Consider the following 27,266-nt stretch of genomic DNA (forward strand, 5'->3'; position numbering starts at 1 on the left):
GTCCTTCCCTCACTGACAAAATAGAATCTTTTTCCTCCTGACTGTTAAGTTTTATAATCTCCCTATTTTCCAGTAGTCAGTTTTGGAGATAATTTTTCTAAATGTCTTTGGCATAATCAAGGTCATATAATCCCTAAATAGACTATTTGTTAGGGTCTCCTCATCTTCCTGATCCTCACTGCATTTCCATCTGGATGAACTTCTGAACTAGTTCTGTCAGCTTCTTCATAGTCAGGATTATCATAGTGCTTATCTTAAAGGAAATGACATAGTGCTGTTTGGAAAACTAACTTTAACCTGCTCTAGTGTGCCCTCTGATCTTACTGAAACTTTATAAGCATGTTCTGACTCATTTAATTAAGGTTCTTCATCAGGGGCCATTTAATTAGAGGATCTGAAGAGTACTTTTAAGAGTATCATGTCAACCTACAATAAAATTTCTGATGCCAGAAATAAGACTAATGCACCAGAGAATTCTCAGTTGTCGAGGTTGTGGGAAACAGACCGTCAAGCACTTTCCTAAACTGCAATCTTGTTTTAGGTTCTGAAGAATCTCCTGAGCCGTTGCCCATCCCCACTCTGCTGGTAGGCTATGACAAGGACTTCCTCACCATCTCGCCATTCTCCTTGCCATTTTGGGAGAGGCTGTTGTTGGACCCATACGGGGGCCACCGTGATGTTGCCTATATTGTGGTGTGTCCAGAAAATGAGGCCTTGCTCGAAGGAGCCAAAACTTTTTTCAGGGACTTGAGCGCTGTATATGAGGTGAGGAAGACACGAAAGGTGAAAATTGTTTGTATGATGCGAGTCCTCAGGTTGTTTCTAGTTATGACTAAATTTTAAAGAACAAATATGTTCAAAGTAGGACTCAAAGAAAATTTTCACATAGTTGGAGGATGAAGAAAAGGATTACATTACATTGGCAAGTTTTTCAAGGAGTACATTGCTTTCCCATCTTAGCTTTTATATTTTATTAGATTTAAAGATTTTCCTCTACCAGCCTTACCACCCATCTTAAAGTCCCATCAGCTGTTTTTTCCCCATTTATGTGCTGAAGTTTAAAAGTATTACTCACCAGGGGATAGTAGTTGTTCAGAAGATGAGCTTTACGAAAAGAAAGCATATCTACTCTTGGGCGGGGGTGGGGGAGGGGAGTTCCTGAAAACAGTATAAAAATGTTTAGCTTGAAAATTTCTGAATCATAAGAGGTTTAATGACTCATGTCCCTGTTATGTTTTATTTAACACTCCATTCATCTTAATACTAAAATTTTGGTACAGATTAATAATGTGATAACCATAATAATGTATAATTACTTTATACATAGTAATGTAAAAGCCACTTAGATAATTTTATATATTTAGTACATAAATTCCTGTTACCTTTGAAAAATTAGAATCATGTCTGTCTTTGAAGAGTTAGTGCCACATTTCTTCTGCTAAAGTACATAGACACTAAGGTTTTTGTACCTTATGCTTCTGTTATCTTTATATTTGACAAGAATAAATGAAATTAGTATTTGTAAAGTATTTAGAGCTGCGACAGGCATATTATAAGCATTACAAAAGTGTTTGCTAAGTAAGATGCCAAGTTGAATTTCAAAAATACTCCATAACGGAACATTCACTATCTATAAATGTATGAGTACACACGAAATAGTAAACTTACGTGTTGCTACAAAGAAGTGAGAAGATGCTAAAGTATGAGATAATGGCATCAATTAAGCCACTGAAGGAAATCCTTGGATACAGTAATTTCTAAACGGTGCCTGGTTCGTGATGCCTAATAATGTTAAATCATAATTACCCTAACACAGAAAACTTGTCTAAGCAATCTTAAAGCCCAGCCATTCTTTTGAATGAAGCTTTCAACATAAGTTACAAAACATAAAAGGACTGCCAGATCATTTTAGGATTGCTCTTTTGGCAGTAATGCGTACCTGCTTTAGAAGAGTGTACACTAGAGAATTTTTAGGGGCTTGGTAAGCTTCCTGTTCCTCACCTCTAGTAAGGGCTAATAATATGGGCTCTTCTGCTGGTGAACAGGTAGCTAGGTAGCTTACTTTCTGCAGGTATATTAATTCTCCGCCATAAGCACCCATTTAATGTCCTGCACATCAGTAACAGAATCTCATTGTGCTAAAACAACTATTTACTTTTAAAAAGTGATCAGCATATCCACTGTTTCCGTGGCCTCTGCTATTGGTGATCTCCAAATGTCTGTAACAATGTAACAGATGGCCCATAAAATTTTAATGTTATCTTATGGGAGAACATCATAAGTCAGGATTACTTAAGAGGTTTTAGTGGACATATGTCTCAGTCAGCCTAAGTAGGCAGGAATCTGGTTAATTCTTTATTTGACCATTAGCAATCAGGTAGTGCTCAGCAATCTTCCCTTGTGCTGGAGGAAGTGGTTGGGGTGAAGAAACATTCATTTTTCTTTAAAAGAAACATTTTTCCTTAGAGAGCCTAGTCCAGGTTTTGGAGAGACAGAGAACAGTTTCAGGTGCATTATAATTACCAGAAGGGACCAGCATATAATGTTGGTTTGGTTGCTTGTGGTAACGCTAAAAGACAAAGGAAAATGCTCCCGTGTGTATGGTCAAGAATCTGCGTGGTAACGATGTGTACTGAACGAAGGAGTGGTTCCTGTTGTAAACGGCGATCTGGTTTGTGCCGTCAGATGTGTAGGCTTGGGCAGCACAAGCCTATCTGCAAAGTGCTGCGCGACGGGATCATGCGCGTGGGGAAGACCGTGGCGCAGAAGCTGGCGGAAGAGCTTGTGAGCGAGTGGTTTAACCAGCCATGGGGCAGCGAGGAGAGTGACAATCATTCCAGACTCAAACTTTATGCGCAAGTTTGCCGCCATCACCTAGGTAAATGGGGATGTATTTGGCAAAGTAGAATTTGAGAAATAGCAGATCGCTCCCCCTGCTCCCTATTAGACATGCAGCATTATACTTCTTTTGTCTCAGGAAATGTTAGTGTTCCATTACTGTATTTATTTAGGTCTAATTTTTGCATTCTAAGTACTTAAATGCTAATTTTTATGTGCATGTATCTTCTTTAAAAGCTATTTACAGTAGCCTAAGGAAGTCATATCTAATTTACTCCACATTTCGAAAATGTAGCAGCATGACTTGGTATTAACTGCTTAATTTTAACCCAGATTCCCAAGAGAATCTTAGATGCTTACAAAGCCTTTTGCACATAGGAGCATAATATACCATGATGGCTGTAGAATAAACGGCCTCTCAGTTTTCAGTGAAGGCGTATGGAATCAGTCTGAAAGGGAAATGTTACAAATGATTGATTTTCTCCTCTCCCCCGCCCCCCCTCCCCCAAATAAGGCTCTTCCCCAGAATTTATAATAAGTAGCTCCATGTTTATTTCCATGTTTACAGAACATACAAGCTTATGTTCAGTGGTAGAGATAGCATTTTGAGTAATGCAACCTGGAAGCATAATTTTTTTTAAAGTGACTATTCTAAATATCTGCTTCAGCCAGACACTGCAGAACATTCCTAAAGTCACCTCTCTGCGTGTACACTTTCAGCACCTTATCTAGCCACTCTGCAGCTCGACAGCAGCCTGTTGATACCACCTAAGTACCAGACCCCACCAGCAGCAGCACAGGGACAAGCTACACCTGGGAATGCGGGGCCTTTAGCTTCAAATCCAGGATCGGCAGCCCCCTCAGCTGGCAGTGCATTTAATCCCACCTCCAATGGCAGTTCTGTGAACCCGGCAGCAAGTAGCTCCGCATCTGGTTCCTCTGTGCCACCGGCCTCGACATCTGCCTCTGCTCCCATTATTAACCAGATAAGCACTACCTCTTCTTCAGGATTCAGTGGTAGTGTCGGAGGGCAGAACCCCAGCGCTGGGGCCAGCTCGGCAGAGAGAACGCAAGGGAGCATAGGCTGTGGTGGAGACACTGAGCCTGGGCAGAGCTCCTCTCAGCCCTCACAGGATGGACAGGAAAGGTACGGTACTCTGACCAAGACGAGTGGCTTCAGCTCGGACCCCTTGTCTACTCTTCCTCTGCACCCCCAGCCCCCTCGACTTCGAGTCTCTAAACCTTGTAAAGGGTGGTATTTCTCTTCTTTCCTCAAGAGAGTAACAACTGTCAGTCTATAGTTCAGTGTTAAGAAATTTGAGAACTTCTTATAAACTTATTATTATTATCTTACTAGTATGATTGTAATATATACTTACTAATTAATATACTTAATATAATTAATATTACTGTTAATACTTTTATTATATGAACATAATAAATGGATAATAGTAATAGTAAGCTCTTACTATTAACGTAACAGCATTATAAAACATCTTTGTAGAATGAAGCCACGGTGTGGTGGGGGGGCAGTTAAAAAAGAGATCTCCCATTTTAGAGGAGCATATTGTTGTTTTCCATCCATCTGGATGCTAACTGATTTGGTTTGCCTTCATTTTGGTACATATTAATGTTGCATTTAATCTGTAATCATTGTCTAGAGAGTCAGTGTGCTCTGGAGTTGATTTATTTTGTATAATTTATATTTATGTTGTGCATCTCATAAGTGACTCTCTCTGCAGTGTTACAGAAAGGGAGAGGATAGGAATTCCCACGGAGCCTGACTCTGCAGACAGCCAAGCCTACCCTCCCGCTGTTGTCATTTACATGGTGGACCCCTTCACTTATACCGCAGAGGAAGACTCCACTTCTGGAAATTTTTGGCTGTTGAGTTTGATGCGCTGCTACACAGAAATGCTGGATAATTTACCTGAGCATATGAGAAATTCTTTCATTCTCCAGGTAACCATTTGCAAGTTTATTTTTTATGTTGTTGTTGTTTTTATGAAAGTAAACAGGTTCATGGTTTTTTAAAAAATTGTATGTATATGAAAATAGAAAAAAGTATTCTTAATTCTACCTTTTAAATTCAGCCATTATTAGCATTTTGGTGTTTTTCTACCCTTTTTTCTGTGTTTGTTTACACAATTGAGATCATACTTTTCACATAATTTTTAGTCTTTTTGTACTTAAAGTTATTCATGAATACTTTTCCACCTTATTTAAAATTCTCACCAAGCAACATATTTTTTATAGACTGCATATTTTCCATGTGTAACTGTTTCTCTACAGTTAGATATAATTACTTTTTTTTTTTTTTTTTTACCTTTTCACTGTTACAAATACAACTATAAGGCGGTCCAGTGGTTGGGACTCCGTGCTTCCTATTCCGGGGCCTGAGTTCAATCCGTGGTCGGAGAACTAAGGTCCCACAAGCTGCACAGTGTGACCAATAAATAAATAAATGAATGAATGAATAAATGAATAAATAAATAAATAAAGCCATAATAAGCATCTTTAGGTATAATCTCTCTTTCACATTTCAGGTCATTTCTTAAAGTGGATTCTCAGATAAAGATACTGATAAATAATGCCAGATTCCTCTCCCAAAAGGTTATAGTGAATTACATTTCTTTCAGGAGTGAAGGAGCATGCCCATTTTCAGTGCACCCTTGCCAGCTTTATAGTGTAATAATTTTTAAAAATTTATAATTTAATAGGTGAAAAATGATGTCTTGGGTGTTTGGATTCTTGTTTTTCTGTCACTTTAACTCAAGCCATATTATAGAATTAAAAGATTGAAATTAAAGCTACCAGTGTAGCTTGTTGATAGTTTTTCACTGATTTGAAGTTTGTGTCTCAGACGACTAGACAATAATTCCAAAGATGCCGTGTATACTATGCGTATACCTTACAAAAGTGAGAAGTATATTTAAAAGCAAGTTTTTAAATTTTGGGGCATGGCAACAATAAATTGAGAATTTATCTCTAAAGTGGGAACAGGGTAATTTCTAAGTGACAGTGTAACTTGACCAGCAGAGTGACACCTCTTCTTAAATTGCTGGTATATTTGGAATATAGGACTTTATGTCACTGAAAGGAATTAAGACTGAATTATACTATGTTTGGCATTTCTGTATTTTAAAACTAAAGTTGCCTCCCCCATTCAAGTAAAGAATTCATACCATTTCATTTTTGAACTGCCTTGTTAGCATATTAGATCTCTATTTCTAGTTTTATTTGTATTTGTGTCTGTAGATTGTGCCTTGCCAGTACATGCTGCAGACAATGAAGGATGAACAAGTTTTCTACATTCAATACTTGAAGTCCATGGCATTTTCAGTGTACTGCCAGTGCAGGCGACCTCTGCCTACACAGATCCACATTAAATCCCTCACAGGATTTGGGCCTGCCGCCAGCATTGAGATGACTCTCAAGAACCCAGAGGTAGGTAGCAGCAGCAGGGCAGAAATTTGCAAAAAGACTACTTTTATGCTAAAGATGCAAGCCGGGAGAGTTGCCTGCTTGGTTGGTCTTCTACGTTTATTGTAAGAGTGTGGTAGGTGTCTTTAATCCTTAAGTTGAAATAGAGGAGATACTTCTCTGAACTTGTGTAATTTTTTGAGGAAAGAGGCAAGCAAACTCTTGCCATTTTTTGATGTAAGACCTATGGCAACAATACACTTACCCCTTTTACTTATGAAAGTTCAATTTTCCTATATTTATTTTGTTCATCATTGTTTGAAGCTAATCTGTGTCTTAAATCACTCTCCACCTTCCCCAGCTCATTTTTTTTCTCCTGGAACAGCCTCTGTGTATGTGTTTACTCTGCACAGGCCCCTCCCTCATTTTCTGATGCTTTCTCCTCCCCTTGTCTCAGTGCTTCTGTATGTAAATGAACGCTTTTTCTCTCCATCTTTGTAAACCTGTTTCCCACAGATAAGTACCTCAGGGGGAATTCTAAAACACCAAAGCAAAACATGTTCTAAACAGAAGTTGTACACTTCTTTTGCTTTACTAATCACCTTATCCTGAAGGTAGATATACAGGGCAGTGTTTAGAACTCTCAAAGCCTTCAAAAATCAGTTCCCACAACTTTTGCATGAAAAATTGCCCATTAATAAAGGCCAGCAAACACCTCTTCACCATTAGAGAACTTAAAAACACCAAAAATTGCTAATTTTATTTGGTAATGTAAGTTTTTGTGGAAAACTAAAAAAATGACGTACTACTTAATACTGCATTTGTTGTAACTTGGTTCAGGTCAGCTTGGTCCCAAGAGAGGAAACTGCTTAGCTGACAACTTACATTCACTCTGGGGTTATAGAAAATTTCTATCTTTGGCAGTTTTAGGTTAGTTTATTCTTTTGAGTCTGTATTTTTTACTTTTGTGAGCATGTCATATGTTTTCTCTACTACTAGCTTTTTCTAGAATAAAAATAAATGTTTCTACTTGTTTCAAATTTGTGTCCAGAAATTGAGTTTGTGCCTTTCTTTATAAACTTTGAATCTTTTAGTTTTTTACCTCTTGTGGTTATTCTGCAATTCAGATACAGTCATTCCTTATGCTTTGGTAAGAAGTTATCACAATTTCAAATGACAACTAATAGTAGTCTGCATTTTCAGAGAAGAGAGTAAAGGCTGACTACCTATATTAAGATCCGAGGCATTATGTAATGTTTTAAAAGATTATATAACATACTGGCAGAACACCGTGAGAGTTCATGAGATATATAGTGAGGCTTAGATTAAAATAAATCACAAGAAATATTCTTTCTTTCCTTTTGCTTTGGAACAGGAAGAGAGAAATCAATCATTTGACTTAATTAAAAATGTAAGAACCAAATGTTGTGAACATTTACTGAGGTTTATAAATTTTTACTTGCATTAAGGTGCAATGGCTAATTGCTAAATGCTGCCTCTCCCTCAGTCTGCAGCTAGAATTTTGTACTTTCATTCAGCAACTATAGCTGAGTGTCTCCTGTGTGCCAGACACTGTATTAGGTGTCGACTGTGCAGTGGTGAACAAGACACCAGTCCCCTGCTTCCAGGAAGTCTCATTTTCTGCAGTGGCACAGTCTCATGCAAGCTCCTGGCAACCACTGTTCTACTTGGTGTCTCTGTGGGGTTGCCTGTTTTGGACGTTTTTTGTAAATGGAATCTTCCAATATAGAATGTTTTATGCCTGCCTTCTTTCACTTAACGTAATGTTTTCGAGGTTCATCCATGTCAAGCATGTATCAGTACTTCATTTCTTTTTATGGCTAAGTACTATTCCATTATATGGATAGACCACATTTTGTTTATCCATTTATTAGTGGATGGGCATATGGATTTTTCCACTTTTTGGCTATTGTGACTAACCCTGCTCTAAACATTTGTGTATGAGTTTGTGGCTATATGTTTTCAGTTTTCTTGGTAAGTACCTAGGAGTGGAATTTCCGGGTCTGTGGAGAGTGAATGGATCAGTGATAAGGTTAGCTTTGAAACTTGAGCAAGTTGTTGAATATGTATCCCTAAAATGAAGGAATTGGATTAACTTATCTCCAAGGTCTCTTTTAAGTTTAAAATTCTGTAATTCCGTTATTACTGTTTCTTATGCTATATAGTTCAGCGGTTGGCAACTCTGTGGGCTAAATCCAGCCTGCAGCCTGCATTTGTATCACCAGCTAGGTAAGAGTGATTATTACATTTTTACAAAGAGAAGATTATGTGACAGAGACCTATAAAGCATAAAGTATTTACTGTCTGATCCTTTACAGAAGTTTGCTGACCCCTGCCGTAGTTTACTAAATATTGAAATGTATATAAAGCTGGAAACAAAGATGACAATTAAATTTCATCACAGTTTATCTAAAATATTTGTCTTAAAAAAATAATAATAAAATAAAATAAAATAAAATATTTGTCTTAGGTAACAGCTAACACTTTGATCTCTTTAATTACTCACACACACACATCATAAAGTGTAATATACATACTGAAAAGTACCCAGTCTTAAGCATACTGCTTGATGAATTTCCACTAAGTAAAAATATTACATAACTAGCACTAGAAACAGAACATAACAAGCATCCAGAAACCTCTCTAGTGTCCCTTCCAGTCACTCCAATGGTAATCACTATTCTGACTTATAACAGCATAATTTTGCCTGTTTTTGGCTTTATATAAATGGAATCATAATTTACAGTGTTTTGCGCCTGGCTTCTTTTACTCAGTGTTGAGAATCATCCATTTTGTTGCTTGTAGCAGTAGTTTTTTTCATTCTCTTTGCTGCTGTTTAATATTCTGCTTGTGTAACTTTATCACAGTTTATCATCCATTTTACTGTTGATGGTTTAGGTTATTTTCTCTTTGGAGCTATTAAGATTGATCGTGTTGTAAACATGCTTATACCTGTCCTTTGTAAACATGTATGTGCATTTTGGGGGGTCAGAGGGTATGTGTTTGTTCAGCTTTTACAGGTGTTGTCAAATACTTTTCTGAAGCACATCATACTCCAGCAATGTATGAAAGTTCTAATTGCCCTGTATTCTCACCAATACTTAATGTTTTCTTTCCTTTATATTTCAGATATTCTGGTGGGTGTGTAATGGTTTTAATACACTTTCCTAATGACTAATGAAGTTGGGCCAATAATAATTTCTTTTAATAAGGAAATAATTGGCTTGATTGGGTTCCCTACCTTAAACAATGTTTTTTGTATCATTATTATTGTATATATAGGACTAGTCGGGAGGCAGTCTATTGTCATTTCTCCCTGTTGGTTTCCCTCAGTGCTGTATGGGTTTCGTTGTAAACATGGAGTGGCTTTATGTTGATACTGATTTTGATTTTGATTTCAGCGGCCCAGCCCAATCCAGCTTTACTCCCCTCCTTTTATATTGGCCCCAATCAAAGACAAGCAGACAGAGCTGGGAGAGACATTTGGTGAAGCGAGCCAGAAATACAATGTGCTCTTTGTGGGCTATTGTCTGTCTCACGACCAGCGCTGGCTTTTGGCTTCCTGCACTGACCTCCATGGAGAATTATTAGAAACATGTATTGTAAATATTGCTTTACCAAACAGGTGAGGAGCCTTGGTGTTTATGGTGTGTGTAAATTCATGCTGTGCCTTTTCTCAGATAATGGATCTTTCTGACTTTCCTGTCTAAATGCAGTGGGTAACATGTGGGTGGGTTCTTTGGAATTTTCTTGGTTTTGTCATACTAAATGATAGCTTTGATTCATTTGGCGACCCTTTTCCATGTCTGTTTTAGATCACGGAGGAGTAAAGTATCTGCACGTAAAATTGGACTACAGAAGTTATGGGAATGGTGCATAGGTATTGTCCAAATGACATCTCTGCCCTGGAGAGTTGTAATTGGGCGACTTGGGCGTCTTGGCCATGGGGAACTTAAAGGTGAGAAATTCCTGAAACGAAGGAAAAAAGGGCTGAGCTAATGTCATTAACTAAGCTGAGGGAGAAAATTATAAAGTTGGTAGTAAGAATAAAGCAGATTATATTTTCTGATTCTTTTGAATGTACAGGATAAACCAGTGGCTTTTAGACTTTTCATTAGCAACAAAATCATTTACACAAAGAAAATCTTAAATATAATATTGAACCCCAGTATATAAAACAGAAAAAGAATTTTTTTAATATAAAAATGATACTTGGTAAATTAGAACTTCTAACATTTATTTATATATTGTGAGAAGAACAAGTCAGTTTTAACTGGAAAATTTTATATAAGAGATTATGGATGAGAGTAGAAGTCATATACAGCCTTTACTTTCGTTTGCTGGTTTGTTTTTGGTGGTTGATGGTCATGAGCTTTGTATTTATTTTTGTTTCGGTGGCTTGATTGCAAGATAATCCTGATTGACAAGGACAAGTAGTTGCAAATTGGAAGAGTCTTTATTCACATTGCCACTGTCTGATATTCTTCGGTCTGGAAATTTAAGAGAGCAGATTTTTTTAAGTTGAATCCCCCAATATATCTACCGACTGCTTATATTTCTTATCATAAATATAAGAAAGCACTAAAAGTAACTGCAACATAACACAACTGACCACTGGCAGCTGCCTTGCCTGGCGTTGAGCCCAGCTCATTTATTATCCTGGTGTAGCTACTTGTACAGTTTTATATGAGCAATATGAACAGGCCTAGATTATTTTTTTTAAAGCCCTATCGATTAATGACACATTTATAAAAAGTTCAGTATATGCATATAGATGGGAGAAGTTCTTGTTTTTGTTTTTTAATATTTATTTATTTGGTTTTGCCAGGTCTTAGTTGCAGCACATGGGCTCCTTAGTTGCAGCTCGTGGGCTCCTTAGTCATGGCGTGTGAACGCTTAGTTGCATCATGCATGTGGGATCTAGTTCCCTGACCAGGAATGGAACCCGGGCCCCCTGCGTTGGGAGCACGGAGTCGTAACCACTGCGCCACCAGTGAAGTCCTGGGAGAGGTTTTTTTCTAACGTCTGCACAAAAGCAAGCATATGTCACAAATTAGCTTGGTGGTTTTGCACGTGCCAAGTATGTATCAGAACAGAGTTGGCAAACTTTCTTTGTAAAGGGCAAGGTAGTAAATATTTTTGACTTTGCAGGCTAGCTGGTCACTGTTGAACTACTCAGCTCTGCTACTGTAATGCCAAAGCAGCCATAGACAATACCCCAGTGAATTGGTGTGGCTGTGTTCCAATAAAACCTTGTTTACAAACAGGTGGTGGGCAGGATGTGAGCTGCGGACCGTAGTTTGCTGACCCTTGTGTTAGAGTGTGCATCTTATTTCTTTACATGAAATTTATATCTGGTATTTGTGGAAACCCTGAAATAAAACCCCTGATACAGACATAACTTGCCTTGTAGTAAGTGCCTAAGTGAGTTAATTATTAGGGTTTAACAGCAGTTTATACAAATATTATATAATATGTATTAAGTAAGTGTTTTCTTAGGAATCTATTATACACAGAATTTTTTTGTATTAAATTTTACTGTAGACCAGCAGAAAATATTATCCTTTTCATTTTTAAAAGAATATTATACTTATAATGAATCTGTATCAGTAGCCTGGAGGTCTAATACATTAGGGGATTCATCATTTCATTTCTGTCAGAATTCCTATCTTCTCTCTTAGTATGCCTTTTAGTCAATCTTATTTCTTAAAGGCTTTGAGCTACTCTTAACCCTTGGGAAAAGTTAGAATATAATAGAAAAGAAGTAGAAGGGGATAAAAATGTAGCCTAGTAGTCTAGTTACTTGGTATTTTGGAAAATTATTAAAGCCATCGCCTTCCCTTTTATGATTTTTTAGAAGGGACACACCCTTCTTTCTTATCTCTTGGGGGAGAAGAATGTAAGTGTGACTGAGGGCTCCATCAAAAGACTGAGAGCAAATGTACTTTCAAGGAGTAAAAACACGGAGAAAAGCCTAGTGTCCAGGACATCAGCTTCCCAATCTACAGTTTCTTCCTTTGGGGAACTGAAGTCTGCACCACGTTGCATTTCTGTGGGGCAGTATCAGATATGAGTCCACAGATTTCAGAGTCAGTTTTGTGAATCTCTGTTCTTTATCACCAGAGTGTTTGTGATAAAAATAATCATACTGTCTTTTCCTTCTTACTTGGTTTTTATATACCGAACTCACTTCTGTTTGGTATTTCTGTGGTTTTTAAAAATACTCCCTCCTCCGTGTTCCTTGACCCTTTTATTTCAGCCACTTCAGTTCAGTGTTCATTAGGAATATGAAATGTGAAAGTTGTTTATTTTTTCCACTTGCTTTTTTTTTTTTTTTTTTTTTTTTTTTTTTTGCGGTATGCAGGCCTCTCCCTGTTGTGGCCTCTCCCTTTGCGGAGCACAGGCTCCGGACGCACAGGCTCAGCGGCCATGGCTCACGGGCCCAGCCGCTCCGCGGCATGTGGGATCTTCCCGGACCGGGGCACGAACCCGTGTCCCCTGCATCGGCAGGCGGACTCTCAACCACTGCGCCACCAGGGAAGCCCTCCACTTGCTTTTTTAAGGGGAGAGCAGGTTGTTTGAAAGAAGTATGTGGAGGTAGAGAGGTGGAGTGGTGTTACATCAGTGGGAAGTGACATGACAGCAGTGTACGGCTGCAGTAATGTGACGTGCTTCACGTGTGTCGGGGGTCAAAATAAAGGGAGTACCAAGTGCTTTTCTATTCCCGGAGTAACATTACCCTCAACAGTTCTGTGAGGAGACGTAGTACCTTTGTTTGGAGGCAATAAACAGACGATAGAAGGAAAATTTGTGGCACCTTTTAAATCTGAACAATTAATGTGGCATCATTTGGAGCACTTTTCTTGCACCCATTGCTTATCGGATCTTTGGGCATGCCAGGAAAAGGGTCCCCTTCGTTTCTTCTGCTGCTTGCCTTTCGTGAAACAACCAATCTACGTTAGCAGTAAACAAAACTGAGGTTCACCCCAAACTCTGCTCTCTTCGGAAGAAAAGTGTTCATAGGGGTAGTGAAAGAACCGGACCTGGAGAAGGAGAAAGGACAGAACATACTGGCATCACCATTGAAAACTATTTTAAGTGCCTAAGTCGGCCCGGGTCTGTGCCGGACTCACAGGTCGTTTCAGACATGATTTCAGTCTCTATAGTCGTTGGCCTTTGTTTCTTTGTTAATGAAGTGTAATCGAGGTCAAGTAACATTTTCTTTGTAGCAAGGAGGGGAACCTGTATAAAGCCATATTCCCTTCAGGGCCCAATCCTAGAAATTCAATTATCAGGGAAAACTGGTAAAATGCTCAAACCTCACATCATTATGAATTTCTGAAGACTGTGTGTGATTGTGATATTTGATTCCAGATTGGAGTATCCTCCTTGGAGAATGTTCACTACAGACAATCAGTAAACGGCTCAAGGACGTGTGCCGGATGTGTGGAATCTCTGCCGCAGACTCTCCTTCTATCCTTAGTGCCTGCCTGGTTGCCATGGAGCCCCAGGGGTCCTTTGTAGTGATGCCAGGTAAATCTCGTCAGTTTTGTTAATTAGATTTCAGAACAGTTCAGTCCATTCAATCTTAAGTCCACACACAAGTATAGAATGTATCTTTATTATCTTTATGAGAAAAAATTGTACTTAGGGCTCAAAATGGAAACCATTTGGTCTCTTCCAAGGGGAGTGGTTTGTGATTTTATTATCTTTGTTGACCGTCACTTGGGAGAGAGCCCAAGTCCTGGGTGTGATTGAGAGCTCTTAGAATCATGGCGAATTATTTGACCCCAACCTGTTGTTAGTGTGTGAAGTTCACCCTCCAAAAATGACTTAAGTGGGCACCAACATGATATGTATTTTAATACCCTTTTGAAGAAATGTATTTGATAGACTGACTCTTCAAGCAGCCTCAAGAGGATGTTTAGAGTCTCTCTGTGGTTGAGGATGAATGTGAAGTAGACAGGGGTAGAGCAGTTAGCACAGTGTCTGGTAGCCACAGTAACTCAGTAAGTGCCAAGATGTGGGCAGCCGAAACATCATGGCCACAGAATTTTTTTAAAAACAGCAACTAAGCTGTTCTATAATTTAATAGCTAAGCAGTTTTATACTTTTTAAACCTGTTTTTACCATCCAGGTATTTCTTTGATCAAACAGCAGACCCTTGTCCCCTCCCTGTAAAAATCAACAGAAGTGTTGTGGTATGAGAATGTGGTTGCTTGTGGTCAGTCTAGAGAGAGACAGATGTCTGTACTGGCCTGCTGGTCAGACCTTGGGTTAATTGTCACCTGCACCAGTTGGGCAAGTTATATCATTTCTTTGTGTTCTGTCCTCCTCATGAAATGGGGGTAGTAGTTCCTACCTCTGAGGTGTAGCTTTGATGATTGAATGATATGATATGAATAAAGAATTCAGTACAGAATCTGGCATGAGGTATGCATTCAATAAATACTAGTTGTCACAATTATTAGTTGAATGGTACCATTTCTACAGAATTGCATTGTTCGGGAGAACAGTCCGTTATAAATTATTAGCAGTCACAGGAGGAAAGAAAGTTTTATTTTTAGAAATACTTCTTATTTAAGTCATTAAAACATATTTGGTCGACTCAATCCAATTTTTTCTTAACCTTGCCAGTGTGAAATGTGGCTTGAGTTATCATAGCCAACTGCTCTGAGTCAGTTTCTTGAAAATATTTAGACAAGTGGGCTTAACTATAAATGTGTATCCATCATGGCAGTTGTGTCAGACTCACATCAATCCAGCTCAGGTCATTTCTGGAGTTGTTCACTGCTGCACAAAAGGCATTGATACATTTTTTCCCCCCTTTTTAAGATGCTGTCACAATGGGCTCTGTTTTTGGCCGAAGTACTGCACTGAACATGCAGTCATCTCAGCTTAACACCCCTCAAGATGCTTCTTGTACACACATCTTGGTGTTCCCAACATCGTCAACCATCCAAGTGGCTCCAGCCAACTATCCCAATGAAGATGGGTTTAGCCCCAACAATGGTGAGTGGAAGACCCTGTATGCATAGAGCGGCTCTGCTCCTTCAGCAGGACACAGTGCTAGAGTAAAGAGTCGCCTGGCCACTGCAGGTTCTTCTGTGTCGTAGTGAACAGCATATGAAATGTGAAGAGGGAATTGAAGGTTTGAGAATCTTTTTGGTTTTGAAGATTTAATTTGCGCTGTTGCCAAGACCAAATAAACACTTTCCTCTCTTGGGTAATTAACTTTCTCCTGTTTTTCATTAAAGGCAAAAAAATAGTATCTGCTTGATAGTGTCCTGTACATGGATGTCACTCTTCCAATAAAGATTTCTTGATCTGATTTGAAATGTATGAAGACTGCTAGGCAGTATGAAGATAGCACCTGTCTTTAGCTGATCATTGGGAATCTAACTTACTCTAAAACAACTCCTTATTTGATTAGTCTTGAAAATTTTTTTTAAGTAATTTATTTTTGGCTGTGTTGGGTCTTCGTTGCTACATGCGGGCTTTCTCTAGCTGCGGCGAGCAGGGGTGGCTCTTCGTTGCAGTGCACGGGCTTCTCCTTGCGGTGGCTTCTCTTGTTGTGGAGCACGGGCTCTAGGCGCGTGGGCTTCAGTAGTTGTGGCATGCGGGCTCAGTAGTTGTGGCTCGTGGGCTCTAGAGTGCAGGCTCAGTAGTTGTGGCGCCCGGGCTTAGTTGCTCCGTGGCATGTGGGATCCTCCTGGACCAGGGCTCCAACCCGTGTCCCCTGCATTGGCAGGTGGATTTTTAACCACTGCGCCATCAGGGAAGTCCCCTTGTTTTATTATTCTTAATAGATTTTTATGGTTTGAATATCTTAAGGCATTTGTTAAGCAATGATTATTTATCACCTGTAAAACGTTCACTATTATGCAGCCGTTTGCATTGTTTCTTGAAGAATTTTTAGCAGCTACCAACATTTACTCCTGTTAAGTGGGGAGGGTAAAAGGATACTGTCCTGCGTGTGTGTATATAGAAAACACACATAATATGATCACAGTGTAATAATAAATACAGAAAAAGAATCAGCAAAAATGTTCATGGTGATTGGGTTTCCCATTTTATACTTTTCTTTCCAAATTTTCTGCTGTGTGTGTACCTTTTGTGATATGGGAGAGAGAATTTCTTAACAAAAACATCATGCTTTGATCTGCTCGTATAATAGGCCTCCAGTTTGAGGGCAAGTTCACACTTATTAACATGCATTAATTCAGCCTTAAGTATTTTAGATGCTAATTGGATGCATAGATGGTGTCTGCTGTTTTCTTGGATGGTGTCAATTTTAACTTTGTTTAATAATTAAATTGCTTCTTTAGCTGTTTTGCCTTCTTTTTATGTGCCTTTGGAGGCTATGCAGAGTGTGGAGCTTTACGTTCTTTATTTCTCCATTCTGTTAATACTTCACATTTGGAGATCATTGGAGAGAGTACAAAATGCAAGAATAATTTGCAGCACCTTGAACCCAGTGGGCACGCATTAAGTCTTACTAAGTTGTTAACAACACATGCCTGTAATAGTCATAGGCCAATAAACTGTGCATTGGTTTAAATTGGGGCTATGGATTAGCTTTTTAATTTTTGTCCTTTTTTTTTTCTCTCCCTCTAGATGACATGTTTGTTGACCTTCCATTCCCAGATGATATGGACAATGATATTGGCATATTAATGACTGGGAACCTCCATTCCTCTCCCAACTCCTCCCCAGTTCCCTCCCCAGGCTCTCCTTCTGGAATTGGTGTGGGCTCTCACTTCCAGCATAGTCGGGTAAGGACGACTTGAAATAGGTTGTTTAAAACCACCTCAGCCTTCAGGAAAATCCTCCAGAAGTGCTGTCATCTTTTACTACACGCGCCTTGCTTCCTGATGGTCTTGGTCCCTGGTACAAGAGAAGCAAGTGTGGGACAGTGACTCTGTAGTTCCATTTTGAACAAAGCAGGAATTCTAAAGAAATGTTATTATTATTCCTGATGAATGTGTTTAATCAGAATAGTCGCATTACAGCTGCAAGGGTTTTATGCAATTACTGTTTTCTGAGCAAAAATTAATTTTGGTTGCTTGCTGCTTCCCAGTTATTTTTTAATTTTTTGCCAGAACAGTGGCTTTTCAGAGGCTAGTTCAATAACCCTGCTTATTTAACATGCAGAGTAACTGTGTTAATTGAATAACACATTGTTGATGGTTAATTAATTCGGAAAGGAGCTTAACTGGTCTTGGTTTATGCCATGGTGCCTTTATTTAGGCATGTTAGATGTTCTCCGTAGCCAGCCTGCAGGAGTGGGAAGAGCCCACAGGAGGCTGATTTTGGAGAAGTGTCCAGGTTAATACCAGTGTATTAAGGAAAAAACAGCTTACAGCTAGTTTCATCTTTAAATATCCCAGGATATTAGAGGTGAATTAGCAGAAGATTGACGCGTTAAAGGTTCTGCCATCAGCTCACGTTAAGTTTCTTTAAAAGCTAGGTGATTTATGCCTTATCACTGTATTACACTTTTTACTTAAAATGTTAAGAGATTGAGGGGTTAAGACAGAAAAATAGCTATGTCTAATAAACTGGACAAGTGTAAGCAACCTGCTTACACTCATTAGGCACAAAGATGTTCTTCGAGGACTTAGGTTTCTGTCGGGTGGGACTTGTATTGCCAGCCCTGAGTTCACTGAAGGACAGTCTAGAGAAAAGAAGGTTGAAAACTTTAGTTTCAGAGAAGATGAAACCAGGGAAGGCCACCTCAGTAGACTGCCCTCATGTTACTGCCCGCCCCCTAATTCTCCCTTCTGCGAGGAAGGGATTGTAAATGTCTTTATCTCCTCCAGTCATTTGCCAGTTAATGACAGTTTATTGGTTCATTGGAGATTGCTGTGATGGGGACCAAGAACACAAATTTTACACGGGATAGTTTTAATTTAGGGTTAACGTGGATTCCAGAGGCAAATCGCATTGCAGCTAAGAATGCATGCCCTGGGGCTTGATAAATATCGCTCTGAGTTATAGCCAGACATCTTCCTAGCTTTGTGGCTCTGGGCAAGCTTACTTTACCTTTCTCAGCTTTAGTTACCTTATCTGTGAAATGGAAATAATAGCAGCTACCTCCCAGTACTGGTTGTTATAATTTAGCTCCTCCGTTAACAAAGAATGGGTAACTGAAGTGTAGTGTTAGTTTTGTGAGAAACAGAGGCCCGTGCTTTATTTTCTCCCTCTGTTGGCACCTCAAGCCATTGAATGTCACACTTCAGACAGCACTATGCTGAAGCTGCTCAGGTGGCCTTTTCTAATCCTGAGCACCTGCAGCCAGGTGACCCCTGAGAGGCTTTCGGCATTTCCTCTTTCCGAACCATTAAACATTCTTTGATATCCAGTTAAGAAATTACCACAGGAGAAAAAATTTGTTCAAGGTTGCAGTAAGTTTTTATTTTTTAACCAACTCAGAAATGATACAACTTGGTGTAGTAGTTGAGGATTTTTTTTTTCCTTGAAACAGAAGGCTTCTGAGAACAAATGGATTACTTATTATTGCTTTTGCATAAAAGGTACATTTTCAACTCTTGAAGCTAGCTAAAAGAGTCAAAGACAAGGAAAATGTCAACTGCAGAAACGCCCAGTAAGGCTCTCACAGGAGTCCCTTATTACCGGGACTGCTGGAAATTGAAACAAGGCTTCTTCAGGAGCAGATCTCACGCTGCTGGCAGGTCAGATACCGGTGAAGTGTTAGAACGTTATTGACAGTGGACAGTCAGGTGTGCGTGTGTATTTTTGGTTGGTTGCTGGTGAAAGAGCACGTGGGTGTGGTGGTACCTTCAGCTGTCAGATTCTACTCCTTCCATTTTTAGTTTATTACCTAATAATGCCATGGAGCAGATTTTACATTCTGCAGAAAAGGAACCAGAGAAAATAAACCTGTATTTACTTGGCTGATGTTGTTAGTTTTACTGGTACCTTCTGCCTGAGCCATAGTTTTCATCAGATATCTGTGTGTGCAGCAAAGACACTGCCTCCCCTGTTGACCTTTCGTGGCCAGTTGACATTTTGGTGTGAGATGCTGCCAGGAAGGGCATTAGTCACTACGGTGTGCAGGGAGAATTGATAAACAGTTGGGTGAAAGTGGTCAAAAAGCACAAACTTCCAGTTATAAAATAAGTGTCCTGGGGATGTAATGTATGGTGACTTTAGTTAATAATACCATATTGTATATTTGAAAGTTACTGAGAGTAGATCTTAAAAGTTCTCATCAGAAGAAAAAAAAATTGTAACTCTGTATGGTGGTGGATGTTAACTAGACTCGTTGTGGTGATTATTTCCCACAGTTAGAATGAATCATTATGTTGTACACCTGAAACTAATATTATATGTCATTTATATCAATTTCTTTTAAAAAGTCGGTTTTTAAAAAAGCTTTATTTGGTAATAAATGCTGATCATGCTTTGGGGACTTTGTTTTTCAGAGCCAGGGTGAGCGTCTTCTTTCTAGGGAAGCGCCTGAGGAGCTGAAACAGCAGCCTCTGGCCCTTGGGTATTTTGTATCGACTGCCAAAGCTGAGAATCTCCCCCAGTGGTTTTGGTCATCGTGTCCCCAGGCTCAGAACCAGTGTCCCCTCTTCCTCAAGGTTGGTTTCGTGTCGTATTTGAAGTTGGGGGGGGTGAGTGACTTATGCTCAAAATCAGTCTTGGTTAGAATTTGCCTTGGGCACCGTAGTCTTATTCTGCTCCCCGACTCTCACATCTACTTAAGGGTCTGAGGGTATGTTCATTACAGGTAGGGGTGGAGAGCAGAACTTAGGAGAGGAGCCCAAAACCATGTCACAAAGAAATGAATGACATTCACCCAAGGAGGAGACTTCCCGCGGCCCAACGGACACATCTAGGGTGGCCATGTGGTTCTGTATAAGGCACTGCGGTCAGGGAAGTTATGCCGGGGGCGGGCGGATAATGATGACTAGCTGTCCTCTTCTTCTACTGCCACAGGCAGTCAGCGTTCCTTTTTAGAGTAGGGCAGGAGTCAGCTAAAAAATTACGTGTTTCTGCTTGCACCTTCCTGTATATTTCTTGGAAATTTTAAATCCAAAGTTTGACAACATACTGTATTGGCAGAGCTGTGGGGAGCCCTGGTACGGTTGGAAGGCCAAATATTACAACCCTGCACATTTCCCTTTGGATGCAGAAGTCCCACTACAGAGTAATCACTAAGATACACACACGTACACATACATACATACACACACACACACAAATCTGGAAGGTTAAAACCAAAAACAATTGAAGTAATTTTCTTTTCCTGATGACTTTAACATAGTATTATGAAATCAAAGAATTTATATAAAAATCCTGCAATCTCTCAATTAGAATTACTAGTCTGAACCTAGATTTATTTATCTTTTCCTCTCTAAAAAGTATACACATTCTTTAGCTCTGTTTACTGAAAAGGCTTAGGAGCCATGATAGCCTAGCAGCAATAAACACCTTTATTGACACAATTATGGTTTCTCAATACTGTTCATCATTCAAAAGAACCAGAGTTCTTTGAGGAAATGACTGATTCCAGGGCTAAAGTAAGAAATATTCGAGGTGTACCTGAGACATCTTGTCACGCCTAAAAGCAAGGAAGCTACCAAAGATTATTAGAGTCTTATCAAAGGACCCAGTAGCCAACTTGGAGGGATTCCCATTGCCCAGGGATGGGATCATTTAGTCATTAAAATGAACAATGGTGGCAGTAGATTGATATCAGTCTGTGGGGGTCACAGTTGTGGTGAAAAACAAAACATTTATAAGTCACCTTTTGAAGCTGCCAGAGCAGCAGCTCATTAATCAGAAAATCGAAGAGTAAGGAGAATCAAGCATTTATGTTGCCTCTTCTTATATTTTACAATTAATAAAGTAAAACTACTACATTAAAAAGTGATGGGGAACTTTATAGTAGATGGACTGTGCTGGTACCTGCTGGATCCAGGGATCTGTCATATTACTTCTGATGACAGCAGACATCAGGTGCCTTTGGATGTGATGCTGTAAGAAGGGCACAGCACCGGTTATGAAGTACGGGGATCAGGATAGAAGACCACCACAATGACACAGTCAGCCACATCCCGACTGTGGAGCCTTCTACAGATTAAAACCTGAAGAGGGACACTATTTAATTATTTGCAGTCCATTTGCAAAGCTAGCTTTTTTTCCCCTCTACTCTAGGATATGGAGTTATTTGGGATCACATTGGGGTTACTGAGCAGCTTAAATTCATGGACTTAGAATAGAAGCCCTGACTACAAAGGACTTTAGAGAGCATCTCCTTCTGGTAGACGTGGCCTTATTTCTGCCCCATGGTTGACTAGACCAGGAAGGTAACTGTCTTTGTTCTTTCACCAGGCTTCGCTGCATCACCACATTTCTGTAGCACAGACGGACGAACTTCTCCCTGCCAGGAATTCTCAGCGGGTTCCACATCCTCTTGACTCCAAAACCACGTCTGATGTTTTAAGGTAGATTCAGACCTAGGCAACATAGCAGTACAGTTCGAAATTATATACTTTACTCTTGTTTTTCCAAGGTGTTTTAATTAAAGTGTGGTATTTTGTGGAAGAGGCGCTACCTTTTGTGCAGTGGAGCACTGTCCGATTAGCCAGTGAGAGCCACATTCCCCCAATACCTGCATAGGACAGACAGTGTAGCATACTTTGTTAAATCCGGTAGTTATGTGCAAGTGCAACTGCCCTTGCTTCCCATTAAGAGGAGGCATTTCATGGTGATGAAAATAGATCAGAATAAGGGGGTGGATAGTCAGAAGACAAAGTCTGGAACTTAAAGCACTTGACTTTGGAAACATTTTCTGCCCTCCCTGACATAGATTATGTAAATAAAGTTAAGTAAAACATAAATTCCATAGCTGGGAAATACCTCCCAAGATTGTCTTGTACTTTAGCAGGCTGTAAACATTCCTCATGTACCTTGAGAAAATATGCAAGCTTTTCCTAATGTTCTCTGACTCTTAAATGATTTGGAAATTATAGTTAAAGCAAGAACCTACCTAATCTACATGATTTGGGCTTCCAGGGCCTCTAGAGCAACACTGTCCAATAGAAGTATAATGTGAGTCACATATAATTACTATTTTAATGTGGCTACTAGAAAAATTTTAAAAAGAAATCAGTGAAGTTAATTTTAGTAATAACTTTATCAGTTATATAAAAACATGTGATAACGATGTGAAAATATAAAAAATAGTATCATTTGAACAGTAATCAATATAAAAATATTCACGAGCTATTTTCCATGCTTTTAAAAATACTAAGTCTTTGAAATCCCGGTGCCTGTTCTCTATGTACAGCATATCTGAGTTCACGGAGTGGGGTGCCGGTGGCTGCCATATTGGACAGTGCGGGTCTAAGAAGGAAGGGGGGACGTGAGGAAACGAACTCTGGGAAAGAGCCTGGGGCAACTTACGGAATGACATTAGGCCTTCTTCCTGCTGACATCTGGCACTGGCACGTTAGAACTTTCAGACCAGCCTTACTTCTCTCGTGCCTGGTGCCCTGACCCGTGTGTTCTCTCCGGCAGGTTTGTTTTGGAGCAGTACAACGCTCTGTCCTGGCTCACGTGCAATCCGGCCACCCAGGACCGTACCTCCTGCCTTCCCGTCCACTTTGTGGTGCTCACTCAGTTGTACAACGCCATCATGAATATACTCTAATTGGAAAAGCACTTGTTCTCTCTGGCTCAGTTCCTTCTCCCTGCAACCTCAGTCCAAGGAACCTGCTACACTCTGCAAATACCCCACTCCTTCCTCTTGAGACCACTCTGCACAGTCCTGCACTGTGATTACTTCTCAGCAGGCACATGTCATTTCTGCAGTGTTCATTACCAGAGTGACTCACAGACACTTCTCTCATGGACCTGGAAACTTCCATAAGCAGTGACTTTCAGCCAGTGTTATGGTGTGTGCGGCCCCAAACCACTGGGCCACAGGAAGTTTTTTGTTGTTGGTTTTCAAGAGGGAAACAGAAGAGACAGTATCCTTTTGCACAAGAGTCTGTGTTTTCAGCCTCTGTTTAATAAGGGCAGTTCAGCCCTCTGGATGAAATCCTCTGGTTATTGGTGTATGGCCTGTGGGTTACCTGAACTCCATAATCTGAGACTTTTGAGAAACAAGAACCAGCTCAAGTACATGATTTCATAATGGGGTTTCTGTCTCCCTAGTGCTCCCATCTAGATTGGCATGAGTGCTTTGGTTGACTTTATACCTGTGTGTAGATAGAAAAAGGTCTGGAGACATCTTCATTTTGTTTATTTATTTTAGGTTGTTTGTTTTGTCATATGGTTTTTGTGACTTTCTTTTAATTTTTTTAATTCGCAAGGACCAGGTACAGTAGCTGAAACCCAACTCAGATCCACCATAGGATTCTTTGACTACATACCTCTGTCCTAGAAGCCAGAAAAGGAGTGAAAACAAATTGGGGAGATCCTGCTTGCAAGTAATATATTCAAAACCACCCAGCAGTAGGTTTTGTTGAGAATAAACTGGGTAAACATTCTGCCATATTCCTTATTAAAAGTGGCCAGTGTTTCATGAAGGACAACATTTTTATACAGAAGGCAGTCAAGCTCAACCCAGAGCCATGGAGGCAAGTACCTTCATTAGTTTTATATAGTCACAATGGAAATATATTTTCTAGTGAATTCTTACTGAAAGCCAGGTCTCTCCTCTCATTAGATCAAAAGGGACTCATGTATATATCACAATCGAAAGTGTTTGCTCATAAAATCAGTTATAAATATGGTGAATTTTTTCTGGACCATAGGAATATTATTTCAAAGAAATATTCAACTTAACCATTAAATTAGTACTTGAAGTTGAGCCTTCGTGGTGGGACTTTTTTACAAAAATATGCCTTTTTAAATCATTAAGGCTAATTTAAGTATTTTATCCAGGCCCGAGAGGGTTGTCTTTAAAGACTCCATTTTTACCCCTACCTTGCTGTGCGTTTCTGTCTGAGGGCAGTGGGCGTGGGCTTGCCTCCCATGAGCCGCTCTGGTCAGGCTGTTGAGCTCTAGTCATCTGTGGAGAGAATCATGCAAATTTTAAAAGTTCTTCCAAGAGACTTAACATATTCTGGTTATTAACAAAAAAAGGAAAAATGTAATAACTGATATGGTTTTGTAAAAGTATTTTTCTTGAAATAATCTAACGTTTAAAACATATTAAAAAAAAAGTGTGGTGGGAATGTGAAAGCAGAGAAGTAACTTGTAAATGGATAATTTTGTTCTCTGTACCACCAATTGGGGGGGAGGGGTCGACTTTCGCAGTGTATAGGTTAAAAAAATCTGATATATCAAACCATTTGTATCTAATGTGTACAGTGTAAAATTGACTTTAAAAATATTGCAGTGCTATTTTTTCTTAATCAGAAAGGAAAAATTCTCAAGGCCTTTTGAAGAGCATAAGATGATGAAGATTGTAAACTTGTATAAAGTTATCTTGGTGAGAAGACAAATTGTAAAGTAGATATTTGTAATCTTTTACCACTTTGGGGTTGCTTTTTTTTCCCAGAATTCATCAGAACTTTGAATTTTTTTTTTTTTTTAATGGGCTGTTTTTAATGCAGGGGCTTTTCTTCCCTAGAAACCCAATTCTCAGCAAAAAAAAGAAAAAAAAATACAAAAAACAAAAAAACCCCTACAAAAATTTTAAAAAAAAAGGCAGCAAAGGGTAGTTTTCATCTGGTGTCTTTTATTTAAGTTTTTTAAGTTAAGAAAAGCTGGTGACATATTTATACGTTTTTGTGCAAAAAATAAATGAATGGCAATAGATTTTAAAAAAATCTTATTATGTACTTCTGTGTGAAAAAGTCTGTATAATATTTCCCTTAAATATGCATTATTTTACTTGTGAGTTTTTTACTGAATTAATCTGAAATGTACAAGCCCTGGATTTGCTACAGAGTGAGAACTTATTTTATTTTTTTTTTATTTTTAATTTTGGAAATTCTGCAGAAATCAGAACTCTTACCATGGTTTGAACTAAAGAGGGGAAATGGGGGAGGGGAGAGGGGTGGGTTGTCCAGCATGCTTGTATGTATATTTCAGAACCTTTTTTAAATGTAAAAGCTGTACATTTCTGGGAAGTTCTGAATTTCTTTTGTTTCCTTTTTTCCTTCAAGCATTTTGCAGTGAGCTTCTTTTATATATAGCAAACAATTTGAAAGAATACAAAAATATGTGAAGTTCATTTAAAAAAAAACTACAGTATAGCGCTGGTACAGTACACTAAAAGACTTTGATAAAAAGAAACAATACTAAAAGGCCTCCATTTTAAATGTCATTCATATATACCTTGTGAATGAGAGCTATATACTTTTACACACTTTTTTAGAGGAATAAATTATTGAATTACTGAAACGTTGAGTGGCTTTTTTCCCCTTCCATCCTGCTTTTGTAACGGGAGTGATCTACGCCTATTCAAAAGGTGTTAAGTATTATGGATTGAACAGTCCTTGACCAGCAGCCAGGCTCTACCTTCCAGCGTAAAGTTTTACTCCCCTGATCAGCAAGCACATCTCATAGCTGTTCTCAGACGGTTTTCGCATATTCCAGGATACAGGGGCATTCCTGGATCAGTTTTAGTGTACACACACACACACACACACACACACAGCATTGGATTTGGAGCTCTGTTGTTTAGTTACAGGGGCATTCCCGGATCAGTTTTAGCGTACACACACACACACACACCATTGGATTTGGAGCTCTGGTGTTTAGTTCCTTAACTGTTCTGAGTAGATCACATCTAACAGTGATCACAACGTCTAACAGTGAGCTACTTGTCTCCCAGCTCTTAAGATTGTGGTCAATACTAGAACAAATTAAAAGTCTGTTTTCTACTTGCTTTCTCTTCACGGCCTCAGCCAGTTTCCTTTTGATGTTCCTTAAAAAGAACAGTTCCATCACTTTGCTGTTTTCCCAGTTCACAGCCTGGTGACAGTAGTATGCCATCTAACACACAAGCAAGGCGCTCATTGACTGCATGGCACCCACTACGTTCTCTTCTCCTTGGGTCCATTCCGTAGGAAAAACCCCATGGGGGCAGAAGCTCTCGCTAAAATAGTAAACACCAGGACCTGGCAGAGCCTACTGTCTAAATTTGAATAAATTGAAAGACCTTGCCTTTAATCTTCCTCCAACTCTTTGGCAGTATACATTGTTCTGAATCTAACGATAAAGTGTTGAGACTACTCAGCCTCAGTTATTTCGTCTGCAAATGAGGGATAAGGGCAATACCATGAGAAATGCTTTGCAAACTAAAAAGCTGTGTCCATGTTATTGTAGTTGTACTATTGAAGAAGCCTGAGAAAAGTGAGGCCACTTTTCTGTTAACAGGTAATATCGGTCTCTGTCTCATCCAGTTGCCACTGTCTTATGCATAGTTCACAGCACTCTTGGTAACGCTGCCTGCCCAAAGCATTAAAGACACGTTTCCTAGATCCTATGTGATCAGGTCAGTCCGATGATTCCTGTGTCCCGTAAAAATCAGAATTAGGTGGTATTTTTCCAACCAATTGATTTGCTTGGGTTCTGTGCTCATACAGTGGATGGCACTTTATCCAACAATCAATGAATGTTGGTTTTATTTATACTAGGAACTTCGTTTTCATAACCACTATTTGCTGTACCAATTCAGCAATACTAGCTAAATCTCCTTGAGGTAGGAAAAATTATTTGTCAAATGCATTGAAACATTTTGCAAATTAGATGTAGGTAAATCTGACCTGCCACTCAAGAACTATCAGCCTCCAGCCGATTGCACTGCTCAGATCCTGCTTAACAACCAGTTCAGCCCCTCCAAGGATGCCATCGATTAGTTTTATGTTCCTGCTATTCGAAGAGTCACAGGGCCAGGAACTTGTCCCCAACTGGTGTCAAAGAGCTAATAAAAATCTTATGAAAAGTGCAGTTTGTCCATAGGAGTTTTTTTTTTTTTTTTTTTTTTTTTT

General features: G+C 39.3%; 1 protein-coding gene across 1 annotated transcript in view; it reads left to right on the top strand.

Moving 5' to 3' along the window:
- The window catches only part of MED13L (mediator complex subunit 13L), a 265,530-nt gene extending 240,569 nt beyond the window's left edge, over positions 1-24,961 (top strand). The window contains 13 exon segments of the mRNA XM_028480228.2: positions 542-765; positions 2,686-2,878; positions 3,559-3,985; positions 4,581-4,800; positions 6,097-6,285; positions 9,684-9,907; positions 10,098-10,240; positions 13,657-13,815; positions 15,118-15,294; positions 16,900-17,057; positions 19,731-19,892; positions 21,649-21,761; positions 22,837-24,961. Of these exon segments, the coding sequence (XP_028336029.1) occupies positions 542-765; positions 2,686-2,878; positions 3,559-3,985; positions 4,581-4,800; positions 6,097-6,285; positions 9,684-9,907; positions 10,098-10,240; positions 13,657-13,815; positions 15,118-15,294; positions 16,900-17,057; positions 19,731-19,892; positions 21,649-21,761; positions 22,837-22,969 (2,522 nt within the window). The 3' untranslated portion in view covers positions 22,970-24,961.
- The last annotated feature ends 2,305 nt before the right edge of the window (positions 24,962-27,266 follow it).

The sequence above is a fragment of the Physeter macrocephalus genome, chromosome 19 (assembly GCF_002837175.3).
Source record: "Physeter macrocephalus isolate SW-GA chromosome 19, ASM283717v5, whole genome shotgun sequence".
Taxonomy (NCBI): domain Eukaryota; kingdom Metazoa; phylum Chordata; class Mammalia; order Artiodactyla; family Physeteridae; genus Physeter; species Physeter macrocephalus.